Consider the following 15,695-nt stretch of genomic DNA (forward strand, 5'->3'; position numbering starts at 1 on the left):
TGCGCAGGCCTCTCACTATCGCGGCCTCTCTTGTTGCGGAGCACAGGCTCCAGACGCTCAGGCTCAGTAGTTGTGGCTCACGGGCCCAGTTGCTCCGCGGCATGTGGGATCATCCCAGACCAGGGCTCGAACCCATGTCCCCTGCATTGGCAGGCAGATTCTCAACCACTGCACCACCAGGGAAGCCCCTTTACTTCATTTTGAGTTTATTATTGTGTATGGTGTGAGAAAATGTTCTAATTTTCATTCTTTTACATGTAGCTGTCCTGTTTTCCCAGCACCACTTATTGAAGAGACTGTCCTTTTTTACATTGTATATTCTTGCCTCCTTTGCCATAGATTATTTGATCATAAATGTGTGGGTTTATTTCTGGACTCTCTATTCTGTTCCACTGATGTATGTGTCTTGTATGTGTGTGTGTGTGCGCACATATGTGTGCAGCACCATACTGTTTTGATTATTGTAGCTTTGCAGCATAGTCTTAAATCAAGGAGCATATCTCCAGCTTTGTTCTTTTTTCTCAAGATCACCTTAGCTATTTGGGGTCTTCTGTGGTTTCATAAATTTTAGGAATATTTGTTTTAGTTCTCTGAAAAATACTGTGGGTTTTTTGATAGGGATTGCATTAAATCTGTAGCTTGCTTTAGGTAGTATGGACATTTTAACAATATTAATTCTTCCAATCCATAACCACAGGATTTCTTTCCATTTCTTTGTTTCATCTTCAGTTTTCTTCAATAATTTTTTTTAAATTAATTAATTAATTTACTGGCTGTGTTGGGTCTTTGTTGCTGTGTGCAAGCTTTCTCTAGTTGTGGCGGGTGGGGGCTACTCATTGTTGCGGTGCGCGGACTTCTCATTGCAGCGGCTTCTCTTGTTGTGGAGCATGGGCTCTAGGTGCGCGGGGCTTCAGTAGTTGTGGCACGCGGGCTCTAGAGCGCAGGCTCCGTAGTTGTGGAGCACGGGCTTAGTTGCTTCGCGGCATGTGGGATCTTCCTGGACCAGGGCTTGAACCCGTGTCACCTGCATTGGCAGGCGGATTCTTAATCACTGCACCACCAGGGAAGTCCCTCAATAATGTTTTATAGTTTTCAGAGTATATAGATCTTTCATCTCCTTGGATAAGTTTATTCCTAGGTATTTTATTCCTTTTGATGCAATTTTAAATAAGGTTGTTTTCTTGCATTCTCTTTCTGATTCTTCATTACAAGTATATAGAAAAGCAATAGATTTGGGTATATTACTCTTGTATCCTGCAACTTTACTGAATTCATTTAGTCTAACGGTTTTTTGGCGGAAGCTTTGGAGACTTTAGGGTTTTCTATATATAGTATTATGTCATATGCAAATAGGGACATTTTTACTTCTTCCCTTCCAGTTTGGTTGCCTTTTATTTCTTTTTCTTGTCTGATTGCTGTGGCTAGGATTTCCAATACTATGTTAAGTAAAAGTGGTGAGAGTGGGCATCCTTGTCTCGTTCCTGATTTTCGAGGGAAAAGTTTCAGCTTTTCATTGTATGGTGTTAGCTGTGGGTATGTCATAAATGGCCTTTGTTATGTTGAGATGTTTCCCTCTAAGCCAACTTTGAAGAGAATTTTTATCATGAATGGATTTAAATTTTGTCAGATGCTGTTTCTGCATCTATTGAGATGATCATGTGGTTTTTATTCTTCATTTTGTTAACGTGTTGTATTGCATTGATTGATCTATGGATGTTGAGCCGTCCTTGCATTCCCTGGAATAAATCCCATTTGATCATGGTGTGTGATCCATTTTATATATTGTTGAATTTGGTTTGCTAATATTTCGTTGAGGACTTTTGTGTCTAGGTTCATCAGAGATACTGGCCTGTAATTTTCCTTTTTTGGTAGTGTCTTTGTCTGGTTTTGGTATCAGGGTAATGTTGGCATTGTACAATGAATTTGGGAGTGTTCCCTCCTCTTCAAAAGTTTGAGAAGAATAGGTATTAGCTCTTCTTTATATGTTTGATAGAATTTGCCTGTGAAGCCATCCAGTCCCGAGATTTTGTTTGCTGGGAGTTTTTTGATTTCTAATTTAATTTCACTATTAGTGATTTGTTTGTTCAGATTGTCTGTTTATGATTCAGCCTTGGAAGAGTGTAGGTTTCTAGAAATTTATCCATTTCTTCTAGGTTGTCCAGTTTGTTGGCATGTAACTTTTTGTAGTACTCTCTTATGATTTTTTTGCATCTCTGTGTTATCGGTTGTAATTTCTCCTCTTTCATTTATTATTTTGTTTTTTGGGGTCTTTTCCCTTTTTTTGTTAAAGAGCCTGGCTAAAGGCTTATCAGTTTTGTTTATCTTTTCAAAAAAAAAAACAAAACAAAACCAGACAGTTCTTAGTTTTATTGATCTTTTCTGTTTTTTTAAATCTCAATTTTATTTATTTTCTCTCTGATCTCTATTACTATTATTTCTTCTGCTGACTTTGGGCTTCATTTATTCTTCTTTTTCTAATTCCTTTAGATGGTAAGTTTGGTTGTTTGAGATTTTTCTTGTTTCTTGAGGTAGGTCTGTATTGCTATAAACTGCTTTATCTGTGTCTCAGATTTCGGAAAGTTGTGGGGTTTTTTTTTTGTTTTTTTGTTTTTTTTTAAAGAAAGGGAGTCATTATTTTTTAAAGTATTTGTTTATTTATTTATTTATGGTTGTGTCGGGTCTTCGTTTCTGTGCGAGGGCTTTCTCTAGTTGTGGCAAGCGGGGGCCACTCTTCATCGTGGTGTGCGGGCCTCTCACTATCGCTGCCTCTCTTGTTGCGGAGCACAAGCTCCAGACGCGCAGGCTCAGTAATTGTGGCTCACGGGCCTAGTTGCTCCGCGGCATGTGGGATCATCCCAGACCAGGGCTCGAACCCGTGTCCCCTGCGTTAGCAGGCAGATTCTCAACCATTGCGCCACCAGGGAAGCCCGGTTTGTTCATTTTTACTATGTACAAATACCACTGATTTTTTTTTAAAGTATAAAAAAATTTTCTTCTAGTTTTTTTGAGATATAATTGGTATACAGCACTGTATAGGTTTAAGGTGGACAGCAGAATGATTTGACTTACCTACATCATGAAGTGATCATCACAATAAGTTTAGTGAGTATCCATCATCTCATTTAGATACAAAATTAAAGAAATAGAAAAAAAATTTTTCTTGTGATGAAAATTCTTAGGATTTTCATCTTTCTTAATAATTTTTATATATAATGTACAACAGTGTTAATTATATTTATCAAGTTGTACATTACATCCCTAGTACTTATTTATCTTATAATTGGAAGTTTATACCTTTGACTGCCTTCATCCAGTACCCCCCACCCCTGCCTCTGGTAACCACAAATATGATCCCTTTTCCTGGTCTGCTTGATCCTGACAGGCTCCACTGTGCAAATGTTCATGAGTCCTTTTCTCAGAAATCCAAAGATGATCCTAACTAACAACATCTACTTGCACCATCCTTCTCAAATCCCTCCTGAACAGTAATGTTGGTTATTTCAGTCTCTTGCCAGTGACTTCTGATGTCCCAGCAAATGGCATTGTCCCCAGCAGTGCTGAAAAGATACTCCCGAAGGCCTAGCAGTGATATATACAACTAACGCAGACTTGCTTGTACTCTGCTGGGTAGACCTTGAACAGGAGTGATGCCTCCAGGCAGGTGGTATGCTGTCCATCCAGCTCAGGCCAAGGCTTCAAGGGAGCGAGGACGCCTTCACATGGTAAAGAAGGAAGAAGAGGATGAAAGCTACGCTTCAGTGCCACCTGCCAGACCACAGACACTCAATCGTCCTGGCCAGGAGCTGTTCCGCCAGCTCTTCAGACAGCTTCGCTACCATGAGTCTTCTGGGCCTCTAGAGACTCTGAGCCGGCTCCAGGAGCTCTGCCGCTGGTGGCTGAGGCCAGATGTTCTTTCAAAGGCCCAGATTCTGGAGCTGCTGGTCCTGGAGCAGTTCCTGAGCATCCTGCCAGGGGAGCTTCGGACCTGGGTGCAGCTGCATCACCCTGAGAGTGGTGGGGACGTTGTGGCCTTGCTGGAAGAGCTACAGAGGGACTTCGATGGGACACCATGGAGGGTGAGTGTGAGCAAGCGTGCGGTGCCCAGTGAACTCTGCCTGCTCGTGAGCCTGCTTGTGGGTGGGGGGGTGGGCCTCTGAACCTTCAACATGGAGGAATTCAGGGAAAGTCTTCCCTTCTCATTCCCATGGCACCTGAGCAGCTCGACCCTAAGCTAAGGACCATTTAGCAGGCAGCCCTTCCCTCCTTCCCAGAGGAATATAAGCTCCAGGAAGAAGAGGGTCTGCAAGTATCCGTAAACAGTAATGAGGTTCTGGGCACACTGACTTACTGTGCATAAAGTACATCTCTACATACCTAACTTGACTTGTACTGACCTGTAAAGTGGGAGTGGTATCTCTTGCTCGTACATGGGGGAATTAGTGTCAGGATCCTTGGCTTCTAAGTACATCTTGAGACCTAGAAGAGCAGTCTACACAAACCATGTTACTTCTTTCTCAGTAAACTTTTGAGGATTTGTTCTGTGCGGGGGAGATGGGGAAGAAGAGTGGTGAGGGGCAGCCCAGGGCTAGGAAATTGGAAGATCACAATTTTAGACTGCATTCCACAACCTCGCTGTTCTTGCCAACATTGTGGTACCTTCAGAGCCTCAGTTTATTGAAAACAAAATGGAAAACTGATCTAACAATGAGAATTTGTTCGTTACACATTTGAGTGCCTACCTTGCGCCCAGCCCTGGGCTTGGTGCTGGGAAACAGAGCTGACAGTCCCAGTGCAGGCAGTAGAGCAGTGGACCAGTTAAAGTGCGCTCTGCCTGCCCCTCTGCCCCACTCAGGCCAGCCTCTCAGTACTTATCTGTACCTTTGAGGGGTTTTGTTTTTAAAGAGCATTTATCATTTTTGTAGGCTTTTAAAAAATTTTATAAAGTATGTGTAATTCTACATGTATGATTCATGAATAAATGAAAGTTACTTTTAAGATTTCTGAAACATGTTTGACATACTTCTCCACTAAATTTAATGTAAAAATTAGGTCAATCAGTTAAAACATCTGAACATTGTCTACCAGCAATAAATGGTAACAAATATTAAACAAGAAAACCTTTTGCCCAACATTGGGTACTAGTTCTTAAAATCTAAAAGGACATATATAATTTTTACCAAATCCATGAGTTGTTCAAAATGATCTAAAGATAACTTTTAAAGCAAATAAGGTACATAGTAGGTACAAAATTGTGGCTTGGGTATATTCAAGTCAGTCAAGAGCTAGGTGTGTGGTTTAAAAATCCATGAAAACATTGCCAAACAAGCGGAAAGGGCCTACCTGGTTGAAAGCTAGTTAGAAATTAGAAAACAAAAAACAGAGCCTGGAAAAAAGCCTACCAGATTCTAAAAAATGAACAGAAATGCTCAAGATGCATATAAATTATAGTTTATCAAAATTACCAAAATGTGAGAAACAGGGGCCTGAGAAAGTTTGTCCTTAAACTCATTTGTCTATGCTTCCATATTGTTATTGTTTCTTTATTCTCCCTTTGGTAGGATTTGGGAGGAACAGGAGATAAATTGCTGTGATGACTTTATCATTTTCAGTCTATAGCTCGGTATTAGGTACTTAATGGCCTCAGGCGAAGATTCGTCCATATCTTTGTAGAGAATGTCTTGGCCACAGGACCAGAAAAACCTGAAGTTCACTGGCTGTAGCTTCCTATGCTCACTTTTGCATCAGGGATAGCCTTGCCTCCAGAGACCAGGACTATTTGAAGACGCAGGACAGAGACCGCCTTTCTCCAGGTCTCTGCTTGGATGGGCACCTCCCTGTTTTTGCACCTGAGACTTTTTCTTCTGTGATTCCGTAGCTGACACAGTTAGCATTGTCTCTCTAGTGGTGTTGCTATTTTAGTCAGGTTTATAGTCTGGGAGCCTTCCTGCCTCTTTGAGGTCACTTTGCGTATCATTACCTAGAGCCATTGCCTGATACTTGATAGATGTTATCTGACTGCATCTCTGCTGTGAACCATTATCAGTTTAACTCTCAGGGATAAATTTCTTTTCTCATTTCTAAGTTCCTGGCCAGGGGTGGGGGCTGAGGGCTAGTGGGGAGGTATCCTGCAGCACCCGAGGCCTGACAGCAGTGCTGTCACTGACTTGCCAGTTGCTTTCCTATGTCAGGCAGGAATCTGGCTCCACCTGTCTCCCCATGGCCCGCATTAGAGCCCAGCGAGGTGGAGGGGTGAGGGAATCCTCCCTGGGCTTTCTATTCCTCCTTTTCCCTCTGCTTGTAGGTAATAAGGGGCCCAGCGCACCGTTCCCTGGGCCTCTACCTTTTAGAGATTGGCCATGTGGCCTGTTCTGTGAGTTTGCTTTCTGATTCCCACGAGGATCCTCTCACAACATTTTCTTCTTGCCAGGACCCAGCCCCTGCCCAGAGCCCAGATGTGCATTGGATGGGCACAGGAGCCCTGCGAGCCGCACAGATATGGCCCCCTGCTTCACCTCTCAGGAGCGGCTCGGCTCTGGGGGACCACCTGCTGCCTCCCTATGAAATAGGAGTGCGTGACTTGCTGGCTGGGCAACCCGGTACTTGCCGCCTGGCTCTAAGACCCCAGCCTATGCCACACTTCCCGAATTTCCTATAATGTTGTGTTTTCACCCTCTGTCCTCTCACGAGAATCCCTTCTGTCCTGGCCTTGAGCTCTGTGTCCCTTCTATCCTGTGACCCATGTTTACCTAGCTTCTCCTCCTATTGTACCCCCCACTTCCTGACCCCAGCAGACACCGGGGAAATGTGAAATGGGTGTTTAAAACAGTCCATACCTGCCTGTGGGCCCAGGAGTCCTCCATGTGGGGGGAAGAGTGGGCTTCTCAGTGGGATACCAGAGCTGGGCTGCCCTCTCTCATGACTCTTTGTTCTTCAGATCCTCCTGCTGCACAGGTTCCTGCCCTTTCCCAGAGAGAGGGATGCTCAGGAGACCTGGTGACAGTCCAGCCTCAGGTGAGCCACAGGACCTTCGGTCCTTCCTGATGTCCCACCATTGCTGCCTAATGGGGTAGCTGTAGCTCCCCCTGTCCTGTGTCTTTCTATCCAGTGATCTCACATCCTGAGACGCATGCCCCAGAGACCAGATTATCCCCCAGGAGCCCAGAGCTCTTCTGCTGGGTGATGATCTTCTCTTTCCCCTTTATCAGATCCATCCTGTACTCACTCAGAGCCAGCCTCATTCCCCTGCCCCCTCCTGAAAGCTGGGAGTTGTGGACTTGCTCTAAGGCATAGGACCGTGTTTTTTCAGGAGGCTGTGACTTTCAAGGATGTGGAGGTGACCTTTGCCCAGGATGAGTGGGGATGGCTGGACGCTTCTCAGAGGAACCTGTACAGGGATGTGATGCTAGAGAATTATGGGAACATGGCTTCTTTGGGTAAGGCATTGATACCCCCATGTGTCTACCTACCTCTACTTCTGCCTTCTTAGTTTTCATTATGGTGCATAGAAAGGGGCCTGACCTGGGTTTAGGTCCTGTCTCTCTACTAACCAAATCACTTAATCTTAATGCCTGTCATGCTGAGTTATTATAAAGATTAAAAGTCATATGTGTCAAGTTCCTAGTCCATTTAGGCATCCAAAAAAAGTTGGCTGATTTAACCAGTTGACTTGTCACGTGGTTCTGGAGAATGCTAGCGATCCTTTTGTCTGTGGCTTCTCTCAGCCTCTCTTGTCTCTGCTTAGAGCTGTCAGAAATTCCTGTCTAGGCCTCCTGTCCTAACTTCCTCCACCTGCCTCCCTGGCTTTCCCTCCTCCCTACCAGGAGCTCAGGCCTGAGAGGGTCCTGGAGAGTAGTTCTGTATGATTCATCTACCTTCCATTCACATCCCATTTTCTTCTCTTCTGCAGTGGGGCCATTCACCAAACCTGCTCTGATCTCCTGGTTGGAGGTAAGGGAGCCGTGGGGCTTGAATGTCCAGGGAGCTCATCCTAAGGGGAGTCCAAGTGCTGCCCCTGCAGGTGAGTTCCAGAGAACTGACCAGGTCTTGCTCCTCCCGCATCTACTCTCCTCTTTCTTAAGGTCTTTTATACTAAGTAAATCATGGGGAACTTACTCCATTGTTTGCTGGAAGGAAGATCCTTAACAGTGTTGCTAAGAAGTACTGGGTGCCTGGGCTTCTCCCCTCCAGACCGACCTATTAGACATTGGTTTCTGGTCCTGCCCCTTCCCCAGCAGCCCTCTCAGTAACAGCTCTTGCCTACTGGAGGGCTTCACTGTCCTTGTCAATTCACTGATGCTCCTTCTCAGCCCTGTGCTGCTCTCCCCTTCCCGCTCCTAGGAACCCTCGTCCCACTCCTGCTGCTCCTCTTTGCTTGGCCCTTCCCCCGTGGTAGGCTTGGCCTCTAGCCCTTGCAGCCAGTCCTCCTAGGAGCCCCACCTCTCAGCTCTTGGAGACCTTCCTATCATGCTCTGTGTTGTGATTCCTCTCCCCTCTCTTGCTGTTTAACACCCCCTTCTCAACCCTTCTTGTTTTTCACCTGGATGTGTACAGCTAGCTGCTGTACCTGTCTTGCTTCTCCTCTCCCTTTTCTGTCGTCTGGAATACTCTTCCATGTTTTGCTTTATCCCTGACTATTTTGTAAAGGTATTGGCAGTCAGGCAAAAGCCTCACCACCTAAGTTCATGACATTTTTTGGTCCCTTGGTGCTTTCTGCAGTTGCGAGTATGGGAAAAGAGAACATTCTCTTTCCCTTTTTCTTTTTTGGCCACACCTAGTGGCTTGTGGGATCTCAGTTCCCCGACCAGGGATTGAACCCAGGCCACGGCTGTGAAAGCCCGGAATCCTAACCACTAGGCCACCAGGGAACTCCCAACAGTACATTCTCTTATGTTTTATTTGTGTCAGGAGATGAGCTCCATGTGAAAACAGACAAGTTCATCTTAAAACGTGAACCTTTGGAAGAAGCTGTGCCATCAGGATGTCATGGTGCAGCAAATGTTTCTCAGGGAACAGGGCTCAGAGAATCTTTTGCACAGAAGAGCAGGTTAAAGGAGCAATGTGGAAACCCCATACAAATGAGAGTTAAGAAAGAAGAGACCAGTTCCAGCCACAGGACAGGAGAAGACTGTGAAGAATCGGGAAGAAGTAATAGTCTTCATCTAAAACATATTACATGTTTGAGAGGACCCAGAAGAAAGCAGTCCCTTAAACATGGCTATGGCAAACACTTCAGAGGGAGTTCATACCACTGTGATTACAAGGAATATGGGAAAGGGCTCAGACGCATGATTGGCGGGTTTAGCCTACATCAGAGAGTTCATACTGGACTGAAAGGGAAGGCAAAGGATGCGCACGGGAAGGACTTCAGCCTTAGTTCTCATCACCAACACGGACAGAATCTTCACCTGGTGGGGACATCGTATAAGTGCAGTGACTGTGGGAGGACCTTCAGTCATAGCTCCCATCTTGCATGTCATCAGCGACTTCACACTCAAGAGAAGCCATTTAAGTGTAGGGCCTGTGGGAAAGCCTTCAGGTGGAGCTCAAACCGTGTGCGACATGAGAAGATTCACACTGGTTTGAAACCTTATAAATGCAGTTTATGTGACAAAGCTTTCCGACGCATGTCTGCCTACCGCCTGCACCAGGAAACTCATGCTAAGCAGAAATTTCTTGAATCTAATCAGGATGAAGAAGCTCTCACTTGTGGCTCAGGGTTTGATCATCATTTGAGAGACCAAAGTGGGGAGAAACTCTTTGACTGCAGCCAGTGTAGAAAATCCTTCCACTGTAAGTCATATGTTCTTGAACATCAAAGGATTCACACCCAGGAGAAACCCTATAAATGTACCAAATGTAGGAAAACATTTAGGTGGCGGTCAAACTTCACTCGTCACATGAGACTGCACCAGGAAGAGAAGTTCTGTGATCCAGACAAATGTAGAGAAGACTTTAGGCAGACCTCCGACTACAGTCAGCCCCAGAGTGCCCCCACTGTGGAGAAAGCTCTTTTGTGTCAGCAGTGTGGGAAAACCTTTACTCGAAAGAAAGCTCTCATTGATCATCAGAGAATTCACACAGGCGAGAAACCATACCGATGCAGCGAATGTGCAGAAGAGTTTCCTCATAGGTCGGCCTTTATCGTTCATAAGAGGCAGCATGCCGTCGAAAGAAAGCCTGAGGACGTGCCATCGTTTAGTCAGGACAGAGCATTCCAAGTTCCTCAGAGCAGTCACACCACAGAGGAACCCTACAAATGCAGCCAGTGTGGCAAAGCCTTCCGTAATCACTCATTCCTCCTTATCCATCAGAGAGTTCATACCAGAGAGAAGCCTTATAAGTGCAGGGAGTGCGGGAAGTCTTTCAGATGGAGTTCTAACCTCTCCCGACATCAGAGGATTCACTCTTTGGGAAAACCGTATGAGTACCACGAAAGTGAAGATGCTCCAAATCTGCAGTCACAAATCCTCACTGGTGCAAAACCTTTTTGGTGCCAAGAATGTGGGAAAAGCTTTACACGTAAAAGAAGTCTTTTAGATCATAAGGGAATACACAGTGGAGAGAAGCGCTATAAATGTAATCTGTGTGGGAAATCTTATGACAGAAATTATCGCCTTGTTAATCATCAGAGAATCCACACAAAAGAGAGACCATTTAAATGTCAGTGGTGTGGGAAAGATTTCATTGGAAGACATACTCTCTGTATTCATCAGAGAAAACACACCAGAGTGGCCCAGTCCGAATGCAGTGCGGCTGGGTTGTCTTCTCGCCAGGATACAGGGGTGAGTTTACAGGAATTAAAACCAAGTGAGGAGAAGCCTCTTGAAGATTGTGAGAAAACTTGTGATCAGAACTCCGGACTCACTGGGCTCCAGGACATACCCACTGGGGGAAAGTGCCACAAATGTACCACGTGTGGGAAAACTTTTAGCAAGGGCTCACAACTCATTAGCCACAAGAGATTTCATACTCGAGAGAGGCCCTTCAAATGCAGAGAGTGTGGGAAGACCTTCAGGTGGTCTTCAAATTTGGCTCGGCATATGAAAAACCATACTAGAGATTAGCTTGGGGTCTGACAGTGTGGGGAGGGGGTCCTGGCTACCCTGCTAGAGAACCCCTGATTGTAGGCAGTGTGGGGCAGACCTTCACAGAGGGCCCAGCCCTTTCTATTTTGGAAGCTAGTGTCAGAGAATCCTGAGGATTCAAAAATGCAGGCCAGGCACCCCCATCCTACTGCTGGAAAATGAGATGCTGGGGAAGAGCAGCAACGTGTTCCAGAAGGAGGCTTGGGCCCCTAGGAGTGGTCTTTGCACAATGGCCTGGAGCTCCCCCAGCCAGATCTCTTTCTATAACTCTAAAGGGAGAGACCATTGCCTTTCTTGGTTCAACAAAATGTCCGTGGCATGGTGGGCTGTGGCTGCTGGGAAGGGGCCAGTTGGATCCTAAGTTTCCCTTTGAGTTTGGCTTGTGATGGTGCCTAGTCTGTTTGACCTTAAAAGCACCAGCAGCAGCAAGAACTAGTCTCTCCTGATGCCTCCAGGGAAGTTCTGGCTGTGGCTTCAGTCTTCACAGCTGACTGGATATTTGCCATGGGCATAGAGTTGTCTCAACTGCGAGTGGAGAACAGGGTACTGGGCTTGATCACCTGGAGAATGAAGCTCGACCAGTGCCCCATCGCCATCTCCATCCCACAGGCCTGTATGGGTAGCAGCGGTCCATCTGCTAAACAGAAATGTGCTGAGCATCTCTCATATGCCAGGCACTGTCGTGTGTGCCAGAGACCCAGCAGTGAGTGGAACAAAAAAGTCTGCCATCTTGGATCTTTACAGACAATAAACAAATGAGATATATATAGTATTTTGGATGATGATATGTGTTGTGGACAAAATGAATCAGAGTAGAGTGAGAGGGAATGCTGGATTGGGAGGTAGGTTGAGATTTTAAATGGGCTGGTCAGAGAGGGCCTCAACTGAGAAGGTGAGATTTGAATAAAGACCCAAAGGAGATCATGGAGGAAGCCCTGTAGGTCCCTAGATGCTACATAGGACCCTTCACAGGAGGTAGGGTCTTGTCTGGTCTCCTAGGGAATTTCATAGGAGGTAAGGTCTTGTCTGGTCTCCTAGGGAATGGCAAGTAGGCCCCTGAGCCAGAGTGGAGTGAGCCAGCTGGAAGTGAGGAGCCCAGAAAGGTGGAGGGCCAAGGCGCATGAGCATCGTGGGTACTCACTGGGGCTTGGCTACCTCAAAGGGAGGTAGGGGGCTTTTGGACAGTTTTGAGTTGAGGATTATTGTGGTCTGAATCTGGACCCTTATAGAATGTAATTCAGATTCAGAGTCCCATGTGTTGAGGGCCCAGGGTCATGGCAAGGGCCTTGGAGTCGTCAGATCTGTATTCCAGGTTTGGTGTGTCTTTTCTTGGCAGGATGATCTTGAGTGAGTCACTGAACATCAGCATCTATTTCCTTGTGTGTGAAATTAGAGTAGCTGGCTATGCTACCTGGCTGTTGGGATTGGTGAAAAGAAGGCTTGGTTTACTAAGATTCTGGGTTAGGGGTCTGATCTCTAGACCAGAGCCTTCACAGAGCTGCAGCTCCCATGTCAGTTGATGCTACAAGGACAGAAATACCCCTTTACTGTCTATATTTTTCATCCTCCCACTCCTTGTGTGCCACCTGGTACCTCATAGAGTTCCTGCCCCAATAGGGGTGTTTCTACTGCCATTTTTATAAAATGATATATATTTATTTTTAAACATTCAAGTCAAATTTTAAAAAATGTAAATGGAGTAAAAATCAACAGAAATCCCTCTATACTGAGGTAAGCCTTGAATATTTGGGGATAGTGCTGATGCAGTCTGTTCAGTAACCTGAGTTTTAAAATAATATTAATTATATAAGTAGTATGTGATTATTATAGAAATATTAGTAAATACAGATCAGCTAAAAGGAAAAGTCTGACTACTTGGAGCTAACTACTAAACATTTTGGTGTAATCAGTGTTGAGTTTAACTTCATTGCCCTTGCCTGAATGCCCCTGGGCGGACCTGCCTTGTGCTGTCTTCCTTCACCTTCACGCAGAGTGCCACACTGCTGTCCAGGCTGGCCCAGGTCCTCACTCTTTTAAGTCCCAGCCTTCCCTGACCTTTGTCCCTCTAAGCCCTCTCTCCAGGTCCCACCTCTCCTAATGCCTGTATGTTGCTCTGTTAGGTGTTGTCTGGGTTTCCAAAAGTTATTCCCACTACTGCAGCCAGACCAAGTACTTTGGAAGCCAGGTTTGGGTCCATATTTATCCTTTTGCTGGGCAGAGGAGATTTTGCACAAAGTTGCCTCTTTTAAGGAATGTAGAACTGGATTTATTATTTCAGCTAAGTCAGGATTGGAAGTTTTTGAAGGGGTCTGTGAGTGAAATGTTGACTAGAGACCGCCCACAAGCACGCCTGCTACTTGGGAGCCCAGCCATGGATGGTTCCGAGCCATAGGGCGCTCAGACAGTTTCTGACTGCCCCAGCTATCAGTGCTCACCTCACACCCCATCCTGGCCTGGAGAACATACCCCTTATTCCAGCCCTGTCCTGCCTTCTCTCCTCTTCCTAGGAAGAACTGAAGTTAGGGAGCCAGATGGGCTGGGACTCCACGGAGAGGAGTGGGTATCAGGAGGTCTTTCAGGCAGGTGTTCAGTGTGGTCGGTCTCACCTTTGCTGACAGAGACTGTCAGCCCAGACAGAGGCAAGTGCAGAGAAAAAAGCGTAGGAAATGTAAATTGATATGGACCATCTTACACTCATATAAAGTTGGCAAATTTTTAAAAGCCATTGTGTGGTTAAGTGTATGGCACATGGGAACTCACTGCCATGGCAGTGGAAATTGTGACAACTACCGTGCCAAGCAATTTGCAACATCTTGTAAAATTGTGTGTACTCTACCACTTAGAATTCTACTCTTGGATAAACCCTAGAATAACTCCATGTGAAGAAGGAAATGTGTACATGACTGTTCTTTGCAGCACTGTGTAGATAGTAAGACTGGGAGAAGCCTAAATTTCCATCAACAGAAGAACGGGTAAATAAATGGGTTGTTTGGTACTTTGGGAAGTGAACATGAAAGAGCTAGAGTTACATCTGTCAACACAGATGAATCAGAAATGATGCTGAGAAAGTTGTGGAAGCTACGAATACCATTTATGTAAAGTTAAACATACTGTGTATCTGTGGGCACATTACTTAAACTTACTTGTGTTTCACTTTTTCTGTAAAATGAGATAGTAGTGCCAACCTCACAGGGTGATGGGGGGAGGGGGACAGTTAATGAGTTAATGCATGTAAAGTGCTTAGAATAGTGGTTGGCATGTAAAGCCTTGTTGGCATATAGTAAACAGTGTTACTGTTTTATACAATAATATATTTCCTGTGGATTCAAATTATATGAAGAGTGTAAAATCATGTGTTAGAATGAGGTGTGAAAGCCATGCTCTGCCTTCCCAGAGCAGGAGTTGCTGATGGAATCACGGAGGGTACATGGAAGCTTCAGTTGTGTTTTATTTCTTTTAAGAAGTTGATGTAGATGGGTCAGCATGTTGATTTAATGGGATAAGTGGTGGGTTCTTTTTAAACTGTTTGTTTAAAATATCTCAAAATAAAAATATTTTTGAGCATGGGCTCTGCCATTTTATGATTTTATAGAAATCCCGGCTCTGCCATTTATGTGATGTTTCTTAGAGCGAGCCACTCCATCTCTCAAGGCTTCAGGTTCCTCACCTGCAAAAATCAGGAGCAACACAGATGGCTCTTGGTAAAGGAGTGGTTAAACAGGTCTGATACATCTATGATAGAGAACTGGGCAGCAGTTAAAAAGAATGGGAATGTTCTCCATGTATTGACACATGATCTCCAAGGCCTGCAGTTTATAGGAAATTATAAGCTCCATTTCCTTTCATTCCTCCTTGCCTAAAAATAACAAGTGATGCCAGAAGCTGTAGCCTTATAAGTTTAATGAAGAAGTGGGAGCCTGTGAATGGAAGATGCCTAGTCATCCATTCCACTTTTTTAGGTTGGTGAGTAAATAGGTTTACATACCAACTACCCCACCTTTTAAGTTAACGCTAGCCCAGCTAAGAAGAGCAAAGATGTGTCAGCAGGTTCTAGTCAGGAGCCAGAAACCATATTAGTTAACTTAACAAAAAACTTGTAAAGGCTTGTTCACTAGATCTGTCTAAGTAATTATAAAGGGAAAAAGAGAAGGCTAAGGTATCGTGGAGGTAGTAACTGTGAGAAGGAGCTACCACCCAGGACTGGAGGAGCGGTGATAGAATCTGGCCTCATTTTGGATGTTTGACCACTGACAGCTTTCAAGCCCTGTCCCCATTTTGCCTCACATCTGGGCAAGCTGATAAGAAATCCCAAGCACACCCTCTCAGCTCTGAAGGGGAAGTTTATGCAAATCCTGGCCTTTTTTTGTTGCACTGGAATCCTCACCCCTAACCACAATAAAAACCGGAGCCACTCACCCCTCCTTTATCAAGGCAAACCAGCTGGCTTTGGTACCTGTCCCACTCTCCCCACAGAGCCTCATTATATGAATAATAAACTTTTTCATAAACTCTTGATGTGTGTGTTGTCATTATAGTTTCAACATCTGAACCAGTTTGGGGTGGTGGTATATTGATCCCGCCTCCACAGGGCAAGATACAAAGCAGAAACAA

At 45.1% G+C, this 15,695-nt stretch overlaps 1 protein-coding gene across 7 annotated transcripts in view; it reads left to right on the plus strand.

The window, feature by feature from the left end:
* The window catches only part of ZNF445 (zinc finger protein 445), a 47,240-nt gene that overhangs the window by 19,404 nt on the left and 12,141 nt on the right, over positions 1-15,695 (plus strand). For 2 of the 7 annotated variants that reach the window (XM_082412774.1, XM_082412773.1), the window contains exons 2-7: positions 3,505-4,076; positions 6,428-6,596; positions 6,935-7,011; positions 7,307-7,433; positions 7,907-8,017; positions 8,905-14,665. In XM_082412774.1, the coding sequence (XP_082268900.1) occupies positions 3,648-4,076; positions 6,428-6,596; positions 6,935-7,011; positions 7,307-7,433; positions 7,907-8,017; positions 8,905-11,063 (3,072 nt within the window). In that variant the 5' untranslated portion in view covers positions 3,505-3,647 and the 3' untranslated portion in view covers positions 11,064-14,665. Of the gene's footprint in view, positions 1-3,504; positions 4,077-6,427; positions 6,597-6,934; positions 7,012-7,306; positions 7,434-7,906; positions 8,018-8,904; positions 14,666-15,695 lie in introns of those variants that run through there. The other 5 variants (XM_082412779.1, XM_082412775.1, XM_082412778.1 and 2 more) reach the window with 5 other exon arrangements.

The sequence above is a fragment of the Balaenoptera physalus genome (genome assembly GCF_965194825.1).
Source record: "Balaenoptera physalus genome assembly, chromosome: 11".
NCBI lineage: Eukaryota > Metazoa > Chordata > Mammalia > Artiodactyla > Balaenopteridae > Balaenoptera > Balaenoptera physalus.